At 43.8% G+C, this 19,043-nt stretch overlaps 1 protein-coding gene and 1 long non-coding RNA gene across 3 annotated transcripts in view; both read left to right on the forward strand.

Moving 5' to 3' along the window:
- Positions 1–2: 2 nt before the first annotated feature.
- On the forward strand, positions 3–3,789 carry LOC114764346 (uncharacterized). The gene is made up of 3 exons (XR_003742500.1): positions 3–47; positions 3,246–3,334; positions 3,455–3,789. It is a non-coding gene; the product is annotated as an uncharacterized LOC114764346 (long non-coding RNA).
- Positions 3,790–5,780: 1,991 nt separating this feature from the next.
- The window catches only part of ptpn12 (protein tyrosine phosphatase non-receptor type 12), a 33,249-nt gene continuing 19,986 nt past the window's right edge, over positions 5,781–19,043 (forward strand). Inside the window, exon 1 of one of the 2 annotated variants that reach the window (XM_028954155.1) lies at positions 5,781–6,232. In XM_028954155.1, coding sequence (XP_028809988.1) covers positions 6,134–6,232 — 99 coding nt within the window. In that variant the 5' untranslated portion in view covers positions 5,781–6,133. The remainder of the gene's footprint in view (positions 6,233–19,043) is intronic. The other variant, XM_028954156.1, reaches the window with a different exon arrangement.

Here is a 19,043-nt window from a genome sequence, read left to right on the forward strand (position 1 = left end):
CCGTCACTCAAGTGCCCCGCCTGCCTGTCGCGTTATGGAAACAAAAGGTGAGCGGGGCGTGTGGGAGCGTAACTTCCCAAACATTAAAAAAACAAGGAAGAAACGAATACAGCTTTGCCGTTCGGTTTGTCGTCGTTTAACAAGATTAGCGTTGTCCTTCTCTGATGGGTTTCATGGTCATACCAAATGTGTCCGGGTGGTGGCGCTATAAGCCAGAGAATAGTGAAGGCGCTGTAAATGTAACGTGTTTACATTTTCTGATGAAGTACACATTAGCGCTGTTTTACACTTTGTAATAAACACGTGGTTATCTGTGTCGACGATAAATATTTGGGATTGTAATGAAGAACTTTGTAAATTGATGATTCAGGGCGCATGAATCATTTCAACCCCCATTCCCAGGCAAAACATTCTATATGTACGTAATTCCTGACATGTTACTGCCATCTACTGGCGAAAGGAAGAAAAAGCAGTCACGATATAACGTCACATGCACGTAAAACACATTTATTTACTTATCTGTAGTTAAACGTGCATGCTAAGGAAATACAGTGCGACCACGTCTAGTGGTTCTGGAACCATACAACTGCACTCAGTTTATGTAGACAGTATGAATGACTACAAAAAGTTACTCATTCTGTGATCGTCTTCGCTGTGGTTTTGAATAAAAGTCCAGTCTACGGGTGGGCGATTCATGGGCCTCTGTTGCGCATTGCGTCGTCGCCTTAAAACAAACCCATTTGTGCACAACAGTTTTGCATCCGTTTCCAGTATAACATATACGTGTTTCTTCATGAGTGTTTGTTTGTGTGTGTGTGTGTGTGAGAGAGAGAGAGAAAGAGGGATAGAGAGAGAGAGATGCAGCACTTGGCAGTAGAGTGGACATTGTTTGCTGAGAACACCAGGAAATTGTCAGAGCGAAGCCAACGTTCTCTCCGCGGCGAATTGTGTTGTCTGGCGAGCCTTGTGTATGCTAATCGCTCCGCTCCGTTAATTTGCAACGGGCTGGTGATGGCCACCATCTTTCTTCACTCAAAAACGTCGCCTGTTGGTGAGTCTGTGTCATACGGACATGGGACGTGCCTGTGTCTCTGTGCATAATTGCTGCTGTGGTGGGACGTTGTCTCGCGGCTTTGGACGACCTTGTAAAGGAATAAAACAACAGACATATACTCACTGTACACTCACACACACACACACACACACACACAGTCTGGATGGCAATTATGGGTGAGTCTAAATCCGACGTGCCAGCAGACCACTGGCTGCCTTGCAGAGGACTGTGGACGGCCAGTTCTGACCAGAGGCGGTGTGGTCACCCTGAGACTGAGGGAGACGCGTCACGTAGGTGCAGCACAGGACAGCGGTGACCCACAACTCAGTCTGGAGTCTCGAAGGCAGCAGGAAATGTGGAGGGTGTCTCCGCACCACAACACTGCTCATATTTCGTGTCCAGATGCTTCTCTGTCAACCGCCCCGCCCTTTCTATTCAAACTCGTCTCAGCTGTTTTCATGTATGTTGTCTCTTCTTGTCTCTGTCTAATATGAGTGTAACATTAAATAGACCTTCTTTGTCCCTGCATGTTTAAAAAAAAAACACACACACAACGCGGTGGGCCCTATTTAGTGGTGCTTATGTCACATTCCAATGTAACCGGTTGGACTCTTCTTGCGAACACTGCAACAACTGCCCCCATTTGAAAGCCCTGCAAAATTGGAAAGTTTCAACAGAAACAAAAACCAAAAAGTCCGTTTCATTTCACAATTTGACTTCTTTTTCGCCACCAGTGTCAGCTAATGCACACGCTGACTCGACCCTCGCTGGTTTATTTCTTCTTTTTCATGTGCATTCCTGAATGTGCTTGATGAGAGCTTAGCGAATATGCACCCTGTGCTAACTATTTATGCCCGTGCCAGCTGCCCCGGTCGGGTGGCACAATGACCCTCCTGACATCTGCTGCCAGATGCACCCCGAGGACACGGCAGGCATGCTTTTGCTTGAAGCTTTTGCTTTGCTTTAATTCACCCAGGCCGGACTACCGAACTCTGCCTGTGGTTAAAACATGAACTTGTGCTCATTAGACATCAGTGTGCTTATGACAAAATTTGATAAAATGAGTACTTTTTTTTATCCTTTTTAGGTTATTTTTTTATTTCTTTTGGCCCTAAGGCAGCATTTAACCCTCTTATTCAGGCAGTTTAACGCTTGCTGTTTCAGCTGCTCCTGTCCAACTATGAAAGAGGGGATGGTGTGTGTGCAAGTCTTGGAGGAGAACAAAAAAGAAATAGTGCACTGACAGCACATGTTGCTGCCTGCTCTTGCAAAAACGTCGAGCGAACGGCGGACACAGGGGGAACAGAGCTGCTGTGCACTAATCTGCGTGTGTGTGTGTGTACCTGGGCGCTGTAGGTGGTTGCGTAATGTGATTGTGGGCTGGGAATGACAGTCTGGATACTGCAGGGTGCTGCACCAGGCTCTGTCAGGGCCTGCCTGAGTGCATTCCTTTGCTCAGCTGCTCGGGCCCTGGTGCATTCCTAAATTGTGGAACAGCAATGGACGGCCAAGGGGGTTCACTGGAAACCCGAAAACACACTTTAGACTTGTACATGCACACCCGCACTCACCAATTGGATGTGCGGATGCACTGTTCAGAGAATGACACACGGTTTACCCCGAAAAAGAGAAAAAAGACATTGTACTTTCTTTTGAAAAACAGCTTAAGGGTTTTGACGTTGTTCATAAAATCTGGTCTGATCTTTATCAGCTTTATGATCAAGTTATCCTCTTCAAAACACTCTTCACACTTTTTCACCACAGGAAATGCTTTGAGTTATTACAAGGTTAATTAAAGAGGCACCCCGGGTTTCGGTCTCTTGTGTCTTTTGTATTGAATTTATCTGACTTTTGATCTGGAGTGCTGCTGTCTATTATATTATTGTAACAAATGCACTTTTGTCTGTTGTTTTATTACATTTTGTTGAGCTGAAATATGAGATTTAATTGAGATTTAATTTCAAAATCGACAGTGCGGCCCATATACTTTACAGCATCCAAACAGAATTAACATTATTATTATTAACATGATTATTTAACTATAATCATGGTTACTGTGTGTGTTTCTTGGAGAAGGCATGTGTGTGTGTTTCTACGAGAAAGAGTGAGGTCACCATCGGGTAACGTGACACCAGAGGCTCCCCTTCACCCTGCTCTCTCTCTCCTTGTGTATCTTGGTACTCCTCTGCAGGGCTGGGCCTGTCCTCCATGTGCTTGGGCAAGACGGGTGGAGTCCTGTTGTTCACCCAGCCAAACGTGACACTGGCGGGCCTACCAAAGGTAGCGCAGGGGGAAGAAAGCAATGATAATAAACTGAAGCAAATTAGGGGATTAAATTAACTCACTTGTTCCTTTACTGTCTTTTTATACTAAAATGTTTTGAATATTATTATTTTGCAGTAATTAAATATGTCCACCGCGGACTGCATGAGGCCAGCTGGTCCAAGTAGGACTGTGCCTGTCATGCGGACAGAAGGAAAACCAGTGTGGGGCCCGGTGCATTGAACTTCCTATGATTGCTTGACCTGGTTCCAGTCAACTGTGAAAGAGGAAGGAACCAACAATAAGGCTTACTCTCCCTTAACTTGTATGTTTTAATGTACACGCGTGCGTTAAAGTGCACTCTCCCATGCCCTTTTAAGTACTCTCTCTTCCTCACCATCTCTCATGACACATTTTACTTTATGAGCAGGGAAGTCATCACATCACCTCATCTTTACCATGGTGCGGAGAGTGGGGACAAATTGCATCATATTTCATCTAGAGGGAATTGCTTTCATTAATGGACTTTAAAAACGTAGTGTATATGTATGTATATTGATTTTCTGATTAAAATGTATTCCTGTAATGTGTTCAATATATCACCAATTTAATATAATATTACATACATTTCTTACCCAACTGTTACTAGTTCACTCTTTCCACCTAATTTTAAAGCAAAGTATCTGCTGGACAGCCTAATAATCAGGTCAGTCCACTGTACTTTTTTAGGGCACTAAGGAAGCACGCAAACAACTGTGACATCACCCATCAGGCCAGTCACAGTGTACCATTTCCTGCCATTTAGCACAGGAGAGCAAAAAATAGGGACAAAAATGAGGTGGATTAGAAAGGCCTGGACGCTGCTCAATGAATTCTAATGCCCACTCCATTCAAGTCGAATAGAGCCATAATACTTTGATCGCGCCTCATGAGTATAGCTGGCTCCTTGGTGGCCTGGCATGGCTGTGCAGACCCCACCAAATTTTGCCTCATTTTCTGTGAAGAACAAAAAAAACATAACATTGTCTATGATTTCTTCCCCCCACACACCACACAAAGATTAAACCATAACTTAAGTGTTTCTTGGAATTCCTGCCCAGTGGGAGAAATTAATCATGAATAAGCCTCTGTCCAGCTCTTATCTGCTGATGAATCAATTGACTTTGTAACTCCATGAATTATCTCAAAAACAATGGTGATGAATTTGAATGATTTTATTCACTCCTAAGCCAACTGTACTTCTCAGACCCATTAAAAATCTTGAATATGTGCTAATATAGGGGTGCTATGATAAAACTAATATGATCATCTTTCTGACTAAGCAGCATGGACAATAAAAAAAAAATTCTTTTTCTGTTTCGCCATGAATACAGAATACATCTCAAGACAAAAAAATCCGTCAAGTATTTTTAAATGTCATGTTGCTATTATGCATCTTTAAGTCATAAGAGCTTAATAATACAAATAATGCTAAAGTTGAAAAAGTCATATGAGAGTTCTTATGACTTGTAAAAAATGTGGTACAAATTGATTTGCTTTGCTAGTTACAGAATGACTGTTTTTTTGTGTTTGACTAGAGAAAATGTTTTATTGGAGTACAAAGCCTTTACAATGCACAAGGAACCTTTTCACTGTAGAATGTGTGTGACAGGCCAAACCCAGCCCATGCCTCAGGATAAAGCATCAGTACCGTGGCATTTTCGTGCCGCTTGGCAACATTTCATTTGAAGATGAAATGCAATCCCTCCCATGTACAGATGGAAGCAGTATATTTAATTTGCAATGAGTACTGGACAATTGCAAGCTGAGGATGTCCATAGATGATCAGATCCCAATATCTTACTCATCAGTTGCAATGCATGGGGAAAATGTTATCAGCCCCTTTGTATGCTAAAAGACAGTGGGAAGTATTATAAGTACACATTTTTTCACCGTGAGATGCAAATATCTTTCTTTTTCATGTACGATGCACATTTAAATGTATCAAGTAAAACCTGTTTAAGTTTGTGTCTAGTCACCGTGCTTATCTGTTCCATATCGTTTCATCCATGGCATGCGGTTCTAAATACCATCTGGGTCTCAATTACACATACTTGCACATGTCGGAAGATCGTTCATGTTTTAACTTTTTACATTAACCAAATATATTTATGTTTTTTTATAGTGACCCATTCTCTATTTTCATAGCGTCTGAACGTCTGTCTTTTACGGGCTGTGCCTTTATTTTGTCAGTCACCTGTGGGATGTGGGACATGACGTTGTAAACGACACGCCTTTAAAAAGTGACGCGATGATCGACAGCTGAGTCTCGCAATTGTAGCGTGCAGGTGTCGGTCGTGGTCCCGCCCTACATAAAATCTAACCAATCACACAAGAGACAGCGACAGATTTGACCAATGACGTCGTGGCAGATCCCCGAGGGGGCAGTGCCGCGCCTCAGCGGCTTTTGGGCGGCCCAGCCAGTTTTGTTTCGGAGTTTACTTGTTAATGTGGCGGTGTGGAGGCAGGGAGGGGCGAGCCGGCGTTTGTTTTTATTAGAAAATAAATCGTAGATCTGTGCCGGGGCGCCGGGTGTAAAGGAGAAAGAAAGAAAGCGTCAGACGCGCGCACATTTGTTCGGATTATGGGCTTTTATCGTGGACGACGCGTGATTATGGATCGCTAAAGATGCTGGAATTATTGCCCAAAGGGATTCTTTAAAGCATTTATTTATTTATTTATTTATTCGTCGTTTTGTGGTGTCTGTGATCGCTACGCTTTGTTTTTTTTTTTTTTTTATCTTTTCGTATTTTTGGGGGGGTGGGAGAGACCGTGAGGATGGAGCAGGCGACCATCCTGAGGAAGTTCATTCAAGGGGTCGAAGCCATGCGTACAGGGGAGGAGAGGGGAGAGGACAACTTCGGCGCCGACTTCATGGTGAGAACGAGCGGCGCCAGCCTGTCATGTGCCCGCACGCCGCCTCCTCCGTCGCCTTCCCATTCACGACTCCCGCGGTGGAAGAGGGGGCTACGCGCTTCCCCCCTACTCCCTTCTCCAGGCTTTACACGCGGCCTGTCGCTTCGCCCCGCTTACACCAGCTCCCACCCACTGCACATTTCATCCCCTCGCTTTTATTACCGTGTCACATATTTAACATTACGGACATTTGAAGAAACCTGTTTTTGAGGGGCCATGCGTCGTCGCGCCCAGCGCCGGCACAGTAGTTAGCTCGCAGGCTAACTGCAACCAAAACGTACCCTGTGCTGACGACGCTGTCACCTAACATTCTGCGTCCCGCGTGTGACAAAGGAAAAGGAAGAAAAGCAGTCCCGTCTTATTCACAGAGCGAGAGAAGCGACGAGAAGAAGCGCGGCGTCTGTCACGGTGTTGTGTTCCACTGGGCTGTTTCCGTGTGAGCCGTCGTGCATTTACAGCACGCGTACATTTTATGGGACAAATGTCGGGTCACCCCCCCACCTCCACCTCCGAGCTTGTAAAACGCGTCGGGGTTTGTTAACTTGTCGCCCCCCCCCGGTCCCTGGTCGTCTTTGTCCACGTCCGGACATTCGGCGTGATTTGCGCGGCAGGTGAAGGTCGTCGCAGCGACACGCAGCGCGTTTTTCATTCTCTCGGCGGCGAAAACGTGTTACTTCGGGCGACTCTTTCGGGATACTGGTACCGGGGGGGGGGGTAGAGAGGGAGTTTGCGGATGTTGCGCAAGGCGCCGGGGCGTTGGAGGCTGCCGGGGAGGAAGTGGACGAGGGATTGAGCGTCTGATCTGGCTAATGCGCCGGGATGCGTCGTTCCTTCTCCAGGTGCAGCTTTCTGCAGTGAGGCTGGAACGCGCGACGCTCGAACCGCTTGGCTTGTTCTCTTCCCTTTGTCCAAAGACAACTCCCCTTTTCTGTCCACTTATCACCCTGCGACTGGACATTGACACACACACACACACACACACAAATCCAATAACTGTTTGCTGGCAATGTGAACTATTGATGCCCTAATGCCTCTGCAAAATGCAAAAGGAATCACAGCATGGCGATCAATATTGTGAATGGCTAGTTGCCTGGCGTCGCGTGGGGGTGTCTTAGCAGTAGACATGGCAGAACAGACGATTTGTACGCTCAATATCGATCGTGGCCTATTTAGCGGATATATTATGGCGTTCAATAGGCAGAGTTTGGTGTTACAATCATAACTTTGTACAGATTTGTACAGAAGCCAGGCGCTTAACCCTGACTCGCTGTGGGGCCAGGAAATGGTACACTGTGACTGTAACTAGTTACCGTGAGCATCTCTGGTTAAGGGCGCCGTCGTGCAATGATTCTGATTAAAGAAAGCAGCAGATAAGTAACCCACCTCCGAACAAGCAGATGTTCCATCTGCCAGAAATGCGTCCGGAAATCTCGTTAATATCTTCTCACGTTGACACAAAAGTAGAGTTCATAACCAGTATAACTCTATAATGCTCTTTAATTTATAATGCTATAAAATGCGCAAGATTCTCTGTCCCATAAGCGTTGGTGGAGTACGAGGTCGTTTGGGTCGCGGAAATCTCCAGCATCCTGTGCCCTTGTGTGCTGTCTGCCGTTATTTTGGCGTGATATGGTCAGCGGGATGTCGCTGTGTGTTAACTTCTCTCCTAACCATGTTGAATCTTCTTTTTTCCCCCCGTTTCTATGAGACTGCAAGGTGCGCCAAGAGCCCTGACAAGCTCCAGCATATTGATAGACTTTCTGATGACAGGCTGTGGTTGAGCAACGTCTAGCTGCCAGAAGCTAGAGAATAAGTGTGTTTGATCTGTTGTCACATTTCTGCTGTCACTACATTGTGTCTTTCCCAGCGTAACCCAGATATTCTACAACTGCACTAGCCGCCTTCTCTGTTTCTATGTGCGAGTGTGTGTACAAGCGGAGATACACGTACGCGCTGCTGGCAGAATGCTGAGGAGCGGCTCTCAGTCATTGACCCCTACAGTGTGCGCGAAGGAGAGGTTTACTGTTCCTGGAACCAGGCACGCCACCAAGACCTGTTTTCCAGGATCCCTTCTTTTAACTGCTACCCATTTTTTTTCCTGTGCCGAAAGCGTTACAGAGACAGGAAGTGGTCCTCTGAGTGTGATGCGCCCCAAGGTAATCAGCTTGGGCAGGCAAGCTCCCCAAACCTTGCTCTGATCATGTCCCCTGAGACCTGTCTAGACTGCTGTGTGTCTAGGCTGCTAACTAACCGGCAGTGTGAGAGGCCACTGGTGGGGTACAGCTATTGTTTTATGGAGTCTCAATCACTTCAAACGCTTTGCTTAGGTTGTTGGCTAACTAGTGTCATCGCCTGCTGTGACTTGTGTAATTTATAGGGTTTCACTTTGTGAGATTATTTAACATTAATACGAGTTCCCCTACCCTGTCTATGGTCCTGCAGTGGCTAGAAATGGCGATGGTGTAAAGAGTGCTTTGGCCAATCTGTTTTGCCGTTTTTTTTGTTTGTTTAGTTTTTTTTTTTTTTAATTCACGTGAGACTCTGAAGAACCAATAGGTTAATACAATTTTTTTCTGCGCCAAACATTGTTGTTGGTGAATGGTGTTGATGACATCATTTCCATGAATGCCCGCTCAATTCTATAGGCCTCCTCATCCCGCCTCTCTCCTCCTCATTAGCATATACAGCTACAAACACAGAAAAGGCACGTCCTGGGGAAATCTCATTGATTGGACTGGCTCAACGTTGCTGACTTTTGGAAAGAGACTTCAGATACAGTATTAGGGGACCACTAAGCAAAAAAAAACCTTTTACTGAAGCTCAGCGGCTGACTGCTGTCCTTTCTGGAGTTTTTTGGTTGGGTGTGTATTGCCAGTGCATAGAGACTCTCTCAAATGGCATATGTGGCTTTATTTTAATGTGACTAGTTCTGGAGCATGTTTGCTGAAGTTGTACATCGCATCTTTCAAAGGATCAAAACTCAAACCAGGTGCCAATAAAAGTGCTCCTGTGTAGTCAGGTTCTCCTCTACAAGTTTTAAGTGACCAGCATTAGACCTAGTTATTGTGTGTGTAAAATCTAAAGTAAATATTTTAGATTAGGGCTGCAACTATCGAATATTTTTGGAATAGAGTATTCTGTCGTTTTTTTTTTATCGATTAATCAATTAATCGGATAAATCATACTTTTGCGTTTTTAAACAACTCTATCAATAGTGTGTTATGCAAAATGAAAATCTTCTTAAAATGAGCAAGCAATTGGCTGTTTTATTCGATCAAAGCTTAAAACCTTTGGGTTACTGGCTCCAGAACTAAGCGGATTTAATCAATCTTTCTGTGAAACATTCATGATGCACATGAAACAAAATTAAACATAGGTTAGCCTATTGTGGTGTACCCCCTTCTATAACCCATCTGAGAATAAAGAGGGAAAAAAGTATAAAGGTACAAAACAGTAAATAGAAAATATAAATAAATAATTCATGTATTACTAATAATAATCTTAAACAATACAGTTCAGTATCTAGATGAGGTAGGTAGGTGGAATGTTTGTATTTGTGCAATGTTATGTGCAAAATAGAGAGAGAGACAATTTGTGTTAGTGCATATGTGTGCAATGCGTGTGCAAGCCTGCGCCGCTGTGATGTACTGTGGGGAAGAAAAAAAAACATTGATTTGTGCAACAAATGCTATAAACTCGCCAAAAAGTAAATCTATATGCTAATGAATGTAGATTTTTTCATCTGTTGCATTTATTATTTACTACCTTATGTATGGGGAAGGCGTGTTTTGAGATGGGACCTATCAGTGTGTGTGTGTTTGGTGTATTTGCTCTCTTGCTACTTATCATGCCTCATCACTATCGACTCATAACACAAATAATTACAACTAATGTACGTTATAAGAAGTGCTAATGTTAGTTAACAATCATAAAAACACGATACCTTGTAGAACCTTTGAGTCCGCTTGGAGATTCTTTCGATTAAGGTGCTGTAGTATTGACGAAGTACTTTTTATGGTAAGCCGGGTCCGTTTTACAGTGTATACACCGCACAACGTTGTCCACCTTACGCAGCGTAAAATGGTCCCACACTTCAGACATTTTATGCCTTTTATGCACACCGGTATCTCCATTTTAAATCACGGCTCCTTAAATCTTTGAAAGGTGCTTCAGTTAAAAGTCCGTGTAAAATAATGATACTGGAGCTGTGCAGCTCCGCGGGCGTGATACGATAATAGATGGACTTCGGCAACGAATTAAATGAAGCCTCGAGGGAAAAGAATTTTCCTCGAACATTTTTTTTGTAATCAATCAATCGAGTTATTCGAATAATCGTTTCAGCCCTATTTTAGATAACCTGAATGGTGTGGGTTAAACTGCTCTTTTGTATTATCACATATCAGCATTTTCCCCATTTCTGAGATGAATAAAACTCAGGTGTGCTCCAGACCCATTGTTGGTCTTCCTTTTGTTCGCATATGTGTCCGTGTGTCAAGTGCCATTTGTTTCCTTTCGCACGGACTCACCACCCTGTAATACTTATTACATGTTGTCATTACTATTATGTGGCCTCGCATGGTTTGAGAGAACACTGTGACGACACATAATTTGCAGAAGGACGCAGATTACCACAGAGGAAGTATCCATCACTTCTTCTCATAAGGCCTCGTCTTCAAGTTCAATACAGGAACCAAAATAAATACACTCTCTCTCCAGGACCAATTTGGCATCTAGCTTTTTATTTATATATATAAATAAAACTGTGTGTGTGTGTGTGTGTGTGTGTGTGTGTGTTTTGATTCCTATCGTGTGTGTGTGGGTGGGCTTTTTTTCTTTTTTGACCCAGTCAGTCAGTAGCGACAGCTGTCGCTAGGAATGATGGTCAGCATGACCCCACACACAGGGTTTAATGTCAAAAATAACACCCGACCTAAATGTCCAAACATTAGAAAGTATTTCTTCTAAATGACCAGATTAGTTTTGCATGTGTGTGTGTTAGAGCATTAAGGAGGATCAGAGCTGACCTAGTACAGCTAGAACATTCCCCCGAACCATAATAACATACAGGAAATGATGCAATAATTCCCTCTGTGCGGATGGGTTCTTTATAATTGAATGTGTGTATGGGACGGAGGAGAGATTTTTGGTTTTGCAACCTGATTCCAAAATAAGAAATAATGTGATTGCATCGACTCGTCTGATGTGCGACAGCTGACAAGGTCACGTTGAGGATTAAGCTGTAAATCGTTCTTATATCTGCATTTTTGGGTAGCACGGCTGTGCATCGCACAGATGCTGCCGGACCTTTCGGCGCTCCGCCCCAATTCCCGACTCAGATGAGCGGGATTATGGGATTGTTCACAGAGTGACACGGGTCCACATCTGCTTTCTCTCAGCCTGGCGGCTCTGGGCGCACAGGAGGAACCCTCTCATTTCCTGTAGCACCCTGCCACTGTCGAGCACACTCTGGAAATTAGAACAAGCGCTGTGTCCGCTAATTAGAGAGCAAAATGGAACGGCCCACTTCGCTCCGACCTCTGGCCGTCTTCACTGCTTCTTTTAGGAATCTTGATGGATAATTACTTTGTGCAATTTGTGTTCTTTATGCCAGCACACTTCCACACAAATGATTTGCCCGTTGCTTTTTACTTCTTGGTTGTGTTGCCAGCCCGAGTAAGAAAATGGGCCAACCCTCAGGCCAGTGGCTCCGACATCCTGTGTTTGGTCTTAAAACTAAATCCCCCAGCTGAGAGAATGTGTGTGGACATTCATCCTTTTTTCCTGTGTTCATACCTTCTATGAACACACACACACACACACACACACACACACACACACACACACACACACAGAGAGCTTGACTTCCTCGCAGAATAGGACCAGCAGCCAAATCACACCGCGTAAGAACATGTCGGATGGAGGTTTGTGATGGATCATCTTTCCGTGCTTGCGCCGCCTCATGCTGGGCGTTAAAGCGACCCTTCACTCATCACCTCCAGCTCTCTCCATTATGGAGTTAATTGGGTCTTCACAGATAAGCATACTGGGTTGGAGAAAATGTCTCGAATGCTCACTTATGCTCTTCTATCAAGCTGGAATGCTGTAATTTATATTGTCTTGCCTTCTCTCTGTGTGTTTTCCTCCTGGTCTTATTTTAGTTCCTCCGTGGCCGAGTTGAGGCAGGCCCCTAGTTGAGAACTGTGCTCTCGATGATGCCTCTGTTCAGGCTGAACTTGTATTGGATGTTTTATATCATGAGATCCCAAACCGCCTGCACTAGCTACAACAGCGTGGCTGCAATGGAGTTAAATGAGAAAGGCAACAATTTTGTTACCATTTTACTGAAACATTTCACTTTACTACAGACTAAATAGTTTTAGACCTGGCATTTAGTACACAGGACAATCAGATTGACCACTCATACATTTTTATTTTATTTTAAACAATAAAACCCATCATAAGCAAATAACCCAATTAATCATCCCAACCATAGCAGGTTATCTGCGGGGTCTTAAAAACCTGAAAGTCTTAAATTTTGTGTTCGTAAATTAAAGCCTTTAAGACTTAAATTTCATTCTCACGGCATGGAACCACGATAGATAGAATTTGAATTCTGAACTTGTCTTGATGACACGCAATTTTGGTGTTCATGGAATGTTATGGTAAAGAACTGGGCATAAAAGTTTGGGACATGAACATGGGAGAGGACACACATGACCGGTTAAACTGTCCTTCCACTGGAGAAAAAAAAACAAAAAACAGTGTTGTGTTTGAAATGTCTGCATTAAGTCCCGGTTTGACATGATAGTCCTTATCAGTGCTTCAAATGGAACTTCTTAACAACATTCTTCCCAAATTTCACATGATTTTGATGAACCGTGTCAAAGCATGATATGGAAAACTAAAAACTCACACTTTCTATGAAAACTTGGTGGCGCTCTACAAAACTTAATATTTTTACATGGGTGTGACATTAATGTTCATTACAAGCTGCATGTTTTCTGGTCTTGCCTTATTCTTCCTTCCACCTCTCTATATTTAGTTGTTTCCTTGAGGAACTACGGGACTAATCTAGTTGACTGACCTCACATAAAGGCTTGAAGGAATATTTTGCATGTACCTGATTTAAAGAATGATTTTTTTTTTTTTTTACAAATAAAATAAAATTTGAATGATATATTTTTAAGGTTGTAATTAACAATATTGTCTGTCTTCCTATTGCTCAGTATATACTTGAAACCAAACGACAACCACACATTTAAAATAAATAGACTTGCATCCAGGAATAGAACAAACAGATTCTCTCCCATCCAAGAAAATATGTACAAAATTGCTTGTGGCGGTCAAATATTATATTAGTGCATATTACTGTAGTAAAATACTACACTAAGCGGGTACTTCAAGTAATCGAAAAAGTTGTCATTGTTCAGAGAGCAACTTATCACCTTTTAATTCCTGCATGTTCGGTAGGAACTGACAGGCATGTGGACCACTGATCCAGAGATTTGTTTCTCTGCTGTACTACCCCCCTCTTTTCTCCACATCTCTGTCGAGACACGCGTACCTCAGCACGCATACACATTCTCATACGCATGTGTGCATGCCTGGTTTGTTGTGTCTTGTCAGGCTTGTGATTGCTGCTTTTGCAGCTCCTTACCATTGTCGGCACTTTCAGTCATCTTCTACCATGTCAAATCCACCATCCAGCATTTCACCCACTTCCTTAAAGTAGGAATGAAAGTCTCTCCATTATTTTCCTCCATCTCTTTACAGTCCTGAACACTAGTGCTACAAATACAGTAGGGTGCTGATAATCTATCCTTTTAGGTTGCACATTCAAAAGAATGCACAAGAGCAATGTGAGGGCATTGCATTTACATTTTTACATTTTACAGCGTTTAGCAGACGTCCTTATCCAGGGCGACTTAGCATCAGTAGTTCCAGGCACAGTTCCCCACATACACTCAGGGTTAAGTCTCCTGCTCAGTAAGTGGGCTTTGGCTAAACCACTAGGCCACTATCACCCATTGTTGTGCAAGTTCAGCGTATTTTGTGAAGATAATAGCAGCCTAAACAAGAGTAATCAAACAGTGTCAGGGGATGAAACTGCCTTCTCCTGATTGATCTAGAAGTGATCTACATATATCTAGGTCACTATGGCCCCATCTGTTGGAATCAAAATTCCAAATATGGGAGGCACTGTTCTGGTGGAACATGGTGCCCACTTCCTTACTGGCTTATGTTCTTCATGTTTCAGTGTAACTGCATGTAAGTGTAACTGCTTTAGAAATATTTCAACTCTGATTATGAGAATAATGAAGCCCTTTCACGTGTCATCATTTGTGACTGGTCTGTAATTGGTGATTTCCCTTCTTCTCGTTTTGCATGATTACAAAGACTTGGCAGTAACTTGCATTGATCTCAATGAAAAGGAAGTGAATGAATCAATCAAAGCATACATGTAATATATATTATAATTATTATAGTCTTCATTATTCTTCCTCCCAAATTCATAGATGGGTGGCTGAGGCACGAACTCGCTGACAGAGGTCACGTCTTGCTGTATGTGCTTACTGGCTAACGTCTGGTGTACAGCCACTTAAAATATTCCTTCCACTGCTCTGCAGACCATGTAGAGCTTGTTTTAATGGCTGTGGAGCCCGGTCCTTACCCCTTCCCGTTTTCTCTGTGTGTGTATGTGTGTGTGTGTGTGTGTGTGTGTGTGTTTCAGAGCCCCATTGATGCTTATCAGTGGCAGGCCTGACACAGTTCAGAGATGTTTCCCCAGTGGCCCTCAGCAGCTGCCAGTTCTGTGACTCAGCAGGAACTGGCCGGGGTCTTGGGCTCTTAGTCAGCCTGCCTGCCCAGGGTGTGGCCGGAGAGAGATGAGGGCACAATGTGCAAACCACAGGCTTAGATTGGCCCAGATTTTCTTGGTGACCAAATAAAAAGCCAGTAGGGGTTGGTGTGAATGTGTACTTTTTGGGTATGCCCAGGGAAATCTAGAGTTTGCTGATAAGCGTAAAATAGCCAAATCTCACACTAATTCTCTGTGATTGCTTGCATTTTCATAATTCTTCCCGTTAATCCTGAAGCTAGAGGTTTGGTTTATGAACCATTTAATAAGGAACAATGTGGAAGACATTAAGAATATTAATTAAGGCAGGGGCATATCTCATGAATTCCTTTATGGGATTTCTTAAACATTGGCCCAAATGTGACCAAAATGTGGTCAAGGTCATTAGGAAAGTCTCCACGGAATCTCTATGTGGAGTAGCTGGTTAGATTTTAGTGGTTTTGATTCCAAATATTATTTATTAATGGGAATTTGTTGGGATTATATCTGATTATGTTCATTTACTTTGTCTGTGAATTTATAACTGTCAGAATATATTTATATATTAATATATTCATTTTAGTCTCTTCTGTCTGTCTCTTAATGGATCAGAAATTTACAGTTCTTGTCCAAAAATTGATCACCAATATTTGGCTCAGCTTTATATAAAGCTGGTCTTTGTAACGCTGGGATTTATCGCTGCATCATCTCTCTTTATTTAAATGTAGATCCATTTTTAGGATTGGTTAATGCTGAAATATGAAACATTCTAGAATGACCCGTGTCTGTGCGTGGGAAGGCGAGGGAATTCAGCTTGGGAGTATTGACCTGGTTAGACACGAGGTTGTCTAAACGAGCCTGTGTGTCAGCGTAGGTGTCCCCAACCACTTCCTTCCGCCTCAGGAGTTGTGTGTGTAGAGAACTTTTGTGTGTCATCCTTTTTTGTTACCATGAACAAAAAAGAGAAACTCACTAAAGTGTCTCTCTGTCCAGCTCTGATTTGTCCACTCACCTTCAACAGTGCCACCGCCACAGAACGACGCACTTTCTCAAACATGCACTTCCTGACCACCTCCCAGTTGCTATAGATACCTGCAGGCCCCTCCCTCGCCCTCATTTCTGGACTGCACTGGTTGCCAGTCAGAATGCAGGAACAACTGGCGGTGCGTGTGGGCTACCTACAGCAGACGTGCTGCCCCTGAATTATTGAGGCAACGGGAAAACTGAAGTGCTTACTTATTTAGATGAGAGAAAGTAGGCCGCTTGTTCGTCTTACTTCTGCAGCACAGTGCTGAACACACACAAGCTATATACAATAGCGGTGAACGTGGCCACAAAACTCCCTTTAAAAAATAAAGTTCCATTAGTGCTCCAGTCACTGGTGATAGGTAGATTGTGGCTCTCTGTTAATGGGATGAAACTACGTTTGAATCTATGTCCCTAAACTGTTGAGTCTTGCTCATTCCTGTCCCTCTGCTGCTTCCCAGGGACATGATGGATATGTTTGCTGTGCCATTATGGTCAGCTAAAGACCAGTTACCCTCTCCTTCTGCCAAATCTGTCTCTTGCTGTGAGGTGTACTTCCAGAATGATCTGACCCCACTGGGCCACAACCAATCAAGTTAGTCATAAGTGGAAGTGAAGTGATTGTCATTGTGAAACACTGCAGCACAGCACACGGTGACACAACGAAATGCGTCCTCTGCTTTTAACCATCACCCTTAGTGAGCAGTGGGCAGCCATGACAGGCTCCCGGGGAGCAGTGTTTGGGGATGGTGCTTTGCTCAGTGGCACCTTGGCGGATCAGGATTTGAACCTGCAACCTTCCAATTAAGCATCCGCTTCATTATCGCCTAGGCAACCACTGGCTGTGTAGATATGTTTAAAGACCAGTGTTGGTGAAATGTGCAAATGAATGACACTAAAAATGGGCACTTTTGTCTTATAAACCACTTAATAAGGAACAATGTGCAATTTGCCAAAGACAATAAGAACATTAATTAAGGCAGGGGCATTGTCAGAAGACCACAGTCACAGGTTTAAATCTATGGGGTCTGTCCCTGTAAATACTGATGACAAGGCAGTCTGCTAAATGCCACAAATTTTATTGTGTTGAATTCTAAAAGGAAATCTGAAACCGATCTTCCATTTCCAGTTCTAATCAGAATCATTATCTTACAGGCTAAATCACTGGTTTCGTGAGACGTCAGGTTCAAGTGAAAGTGGAGTTTATTTCTTTCAGAACAGCCCTCTGTTTCTCTTGGAGTCACAACGCCTCTCAAGTTTTCTCAGCTTTGTTCTCCAGGAGTCGCGTCAGACCCAGACGTACCCGGGTGAAGCCATGCTGCCGTGGTGTGAGTGGGTGTGAGTGACGCAGGGCACGGCCCTGTCTGCCTATTCCACAGAAGCTGGTGGGCTCTGTTTCCTGTGTGTGTGTGTGTGTGTAGTGTAGGGAGTTGGGGGTACAAGCTCTCTGATGTGGTCACACAACTATGAGGGCTCCGCCCTTGTCTTGGTTCACTCCCAGCCCTCCCGTAGGGCATGGGTGGGGATTTGTGGAACGCAGCGAAGGTGGCCAGTGGGCTTTTTACTCCGAGGTGGCAGTATCTGCGGAGGCTTGTTTCGCATTGTTCCATCCCTGTGCTGGGGCAATTATTACAACGCTGTGCAAACTCACAGGAAGTGCCTCCCGGAACGGCCCACTCACCAACTCACTTCCTGTGTCGCACGGGGCGAGGGAAGAGTGCTGAAGAAACCTTAGAGAGAAAAAAAAAAAGAGAGGTAGACTTTTTGCCTTAGCAGGTGTCTGGTCTCAGGCATGACAAGCCAAAAAGCACTAATGGCCTGAGGATCCATGTTTGCAGCAAGAACCCGGGATAAAAATCTCCATTTACTGCCTTACTGAGAACTTCCTCAGATTAAAGAGCCCAGGGGGGCAGCAGTGCTCCGTTGCACTGATCTGGGACCAGTGTGCCTTTCCTGGGTCGGCTGCTTTTAGTTCCTTTTGTGAAAGCTACCCTATTTTGTGTGTGGGGGGGACACACACACAGAGAACTTACGTAACCACGGAAGCAGGGTAATTAAGCTCATGTCTTTGGCCTTAGCTCTTCATCCTTCCTTTTTTTTTTTTTTTTTGCTCTACTTGAGTACTTGAGAATCCTTCACATGCTAGAGATGTTTCGTTTTGTTGTGTAGAGCTGCTCACTTGGTGTTTTTTTTTTTTTTTTTTGTGTGTGTGTGTTTCAGAATCCTGTGATGATGATGATGTTGATGATGATGTGGTGTGGCCTGGATTTATTGTATTATTGCATCTGTGTTTGTAGCATTGTAGCAGTAATATTTCTCAAATAACAAGAACAAGCATATTAGTTCTTATAAAGAAATAGCTTTTGAAAAGGAATTGTCACCCCCTCCCCCATAACTCACTACAACTTATGTACCAGTCTAAAAACCATTGTCTGTCCCATATAGTCCTGTACTCCCAGTACAATAATCTTTTTTTTTTTCTAATGGGATGGCTGCTACATGTAAACAAATGTGTGATCCTTCCTCCCTTTTTTGGGTGGAAACCATTAAAAGTAGAGAGCTGAAACACACCAAGGTCATAATTTATTCAAAAGAAGAAACCTAACCATGTAAGCCATCACATGTTATCACGGGGCATGAGCCTGTGTTACAGAGTTGAAATTCTGTCTGACAGTGGGCCAGATCATCATCATCATCATCGTTTTGCTGCTTGGCATTTGCTGCTAATTCATTTAGTGTACGCCCCAGAGAGCCGTATTTTCTAGCTGGACCCGTAGACGGCACGCATGCACACGCGCTCCTCTCTGCCACGCCCGGCCGGGATTATGGCTCGTCTCTCACGTCGTGAAAAGGAATTCAGGGAGATGTTGTGGATGAGCCTTGTTGACGTGCAGAGTTAGCCATTCACCG

Source organism: Denticeps clupeoides, chromosome 15 (genome assembly GCF_900700375.1).
Source record: "Denticeps clupeoides chromosome 15, fDenClu1.1, whole genome shotgun sequence".
Classification (NCBI taxonomy): Eukaryota; Metazoa; Chordata; class Actinopteri; order Clupeiformes; family Denticipitidae; genus Denticeps; species Denticeps clupeoides.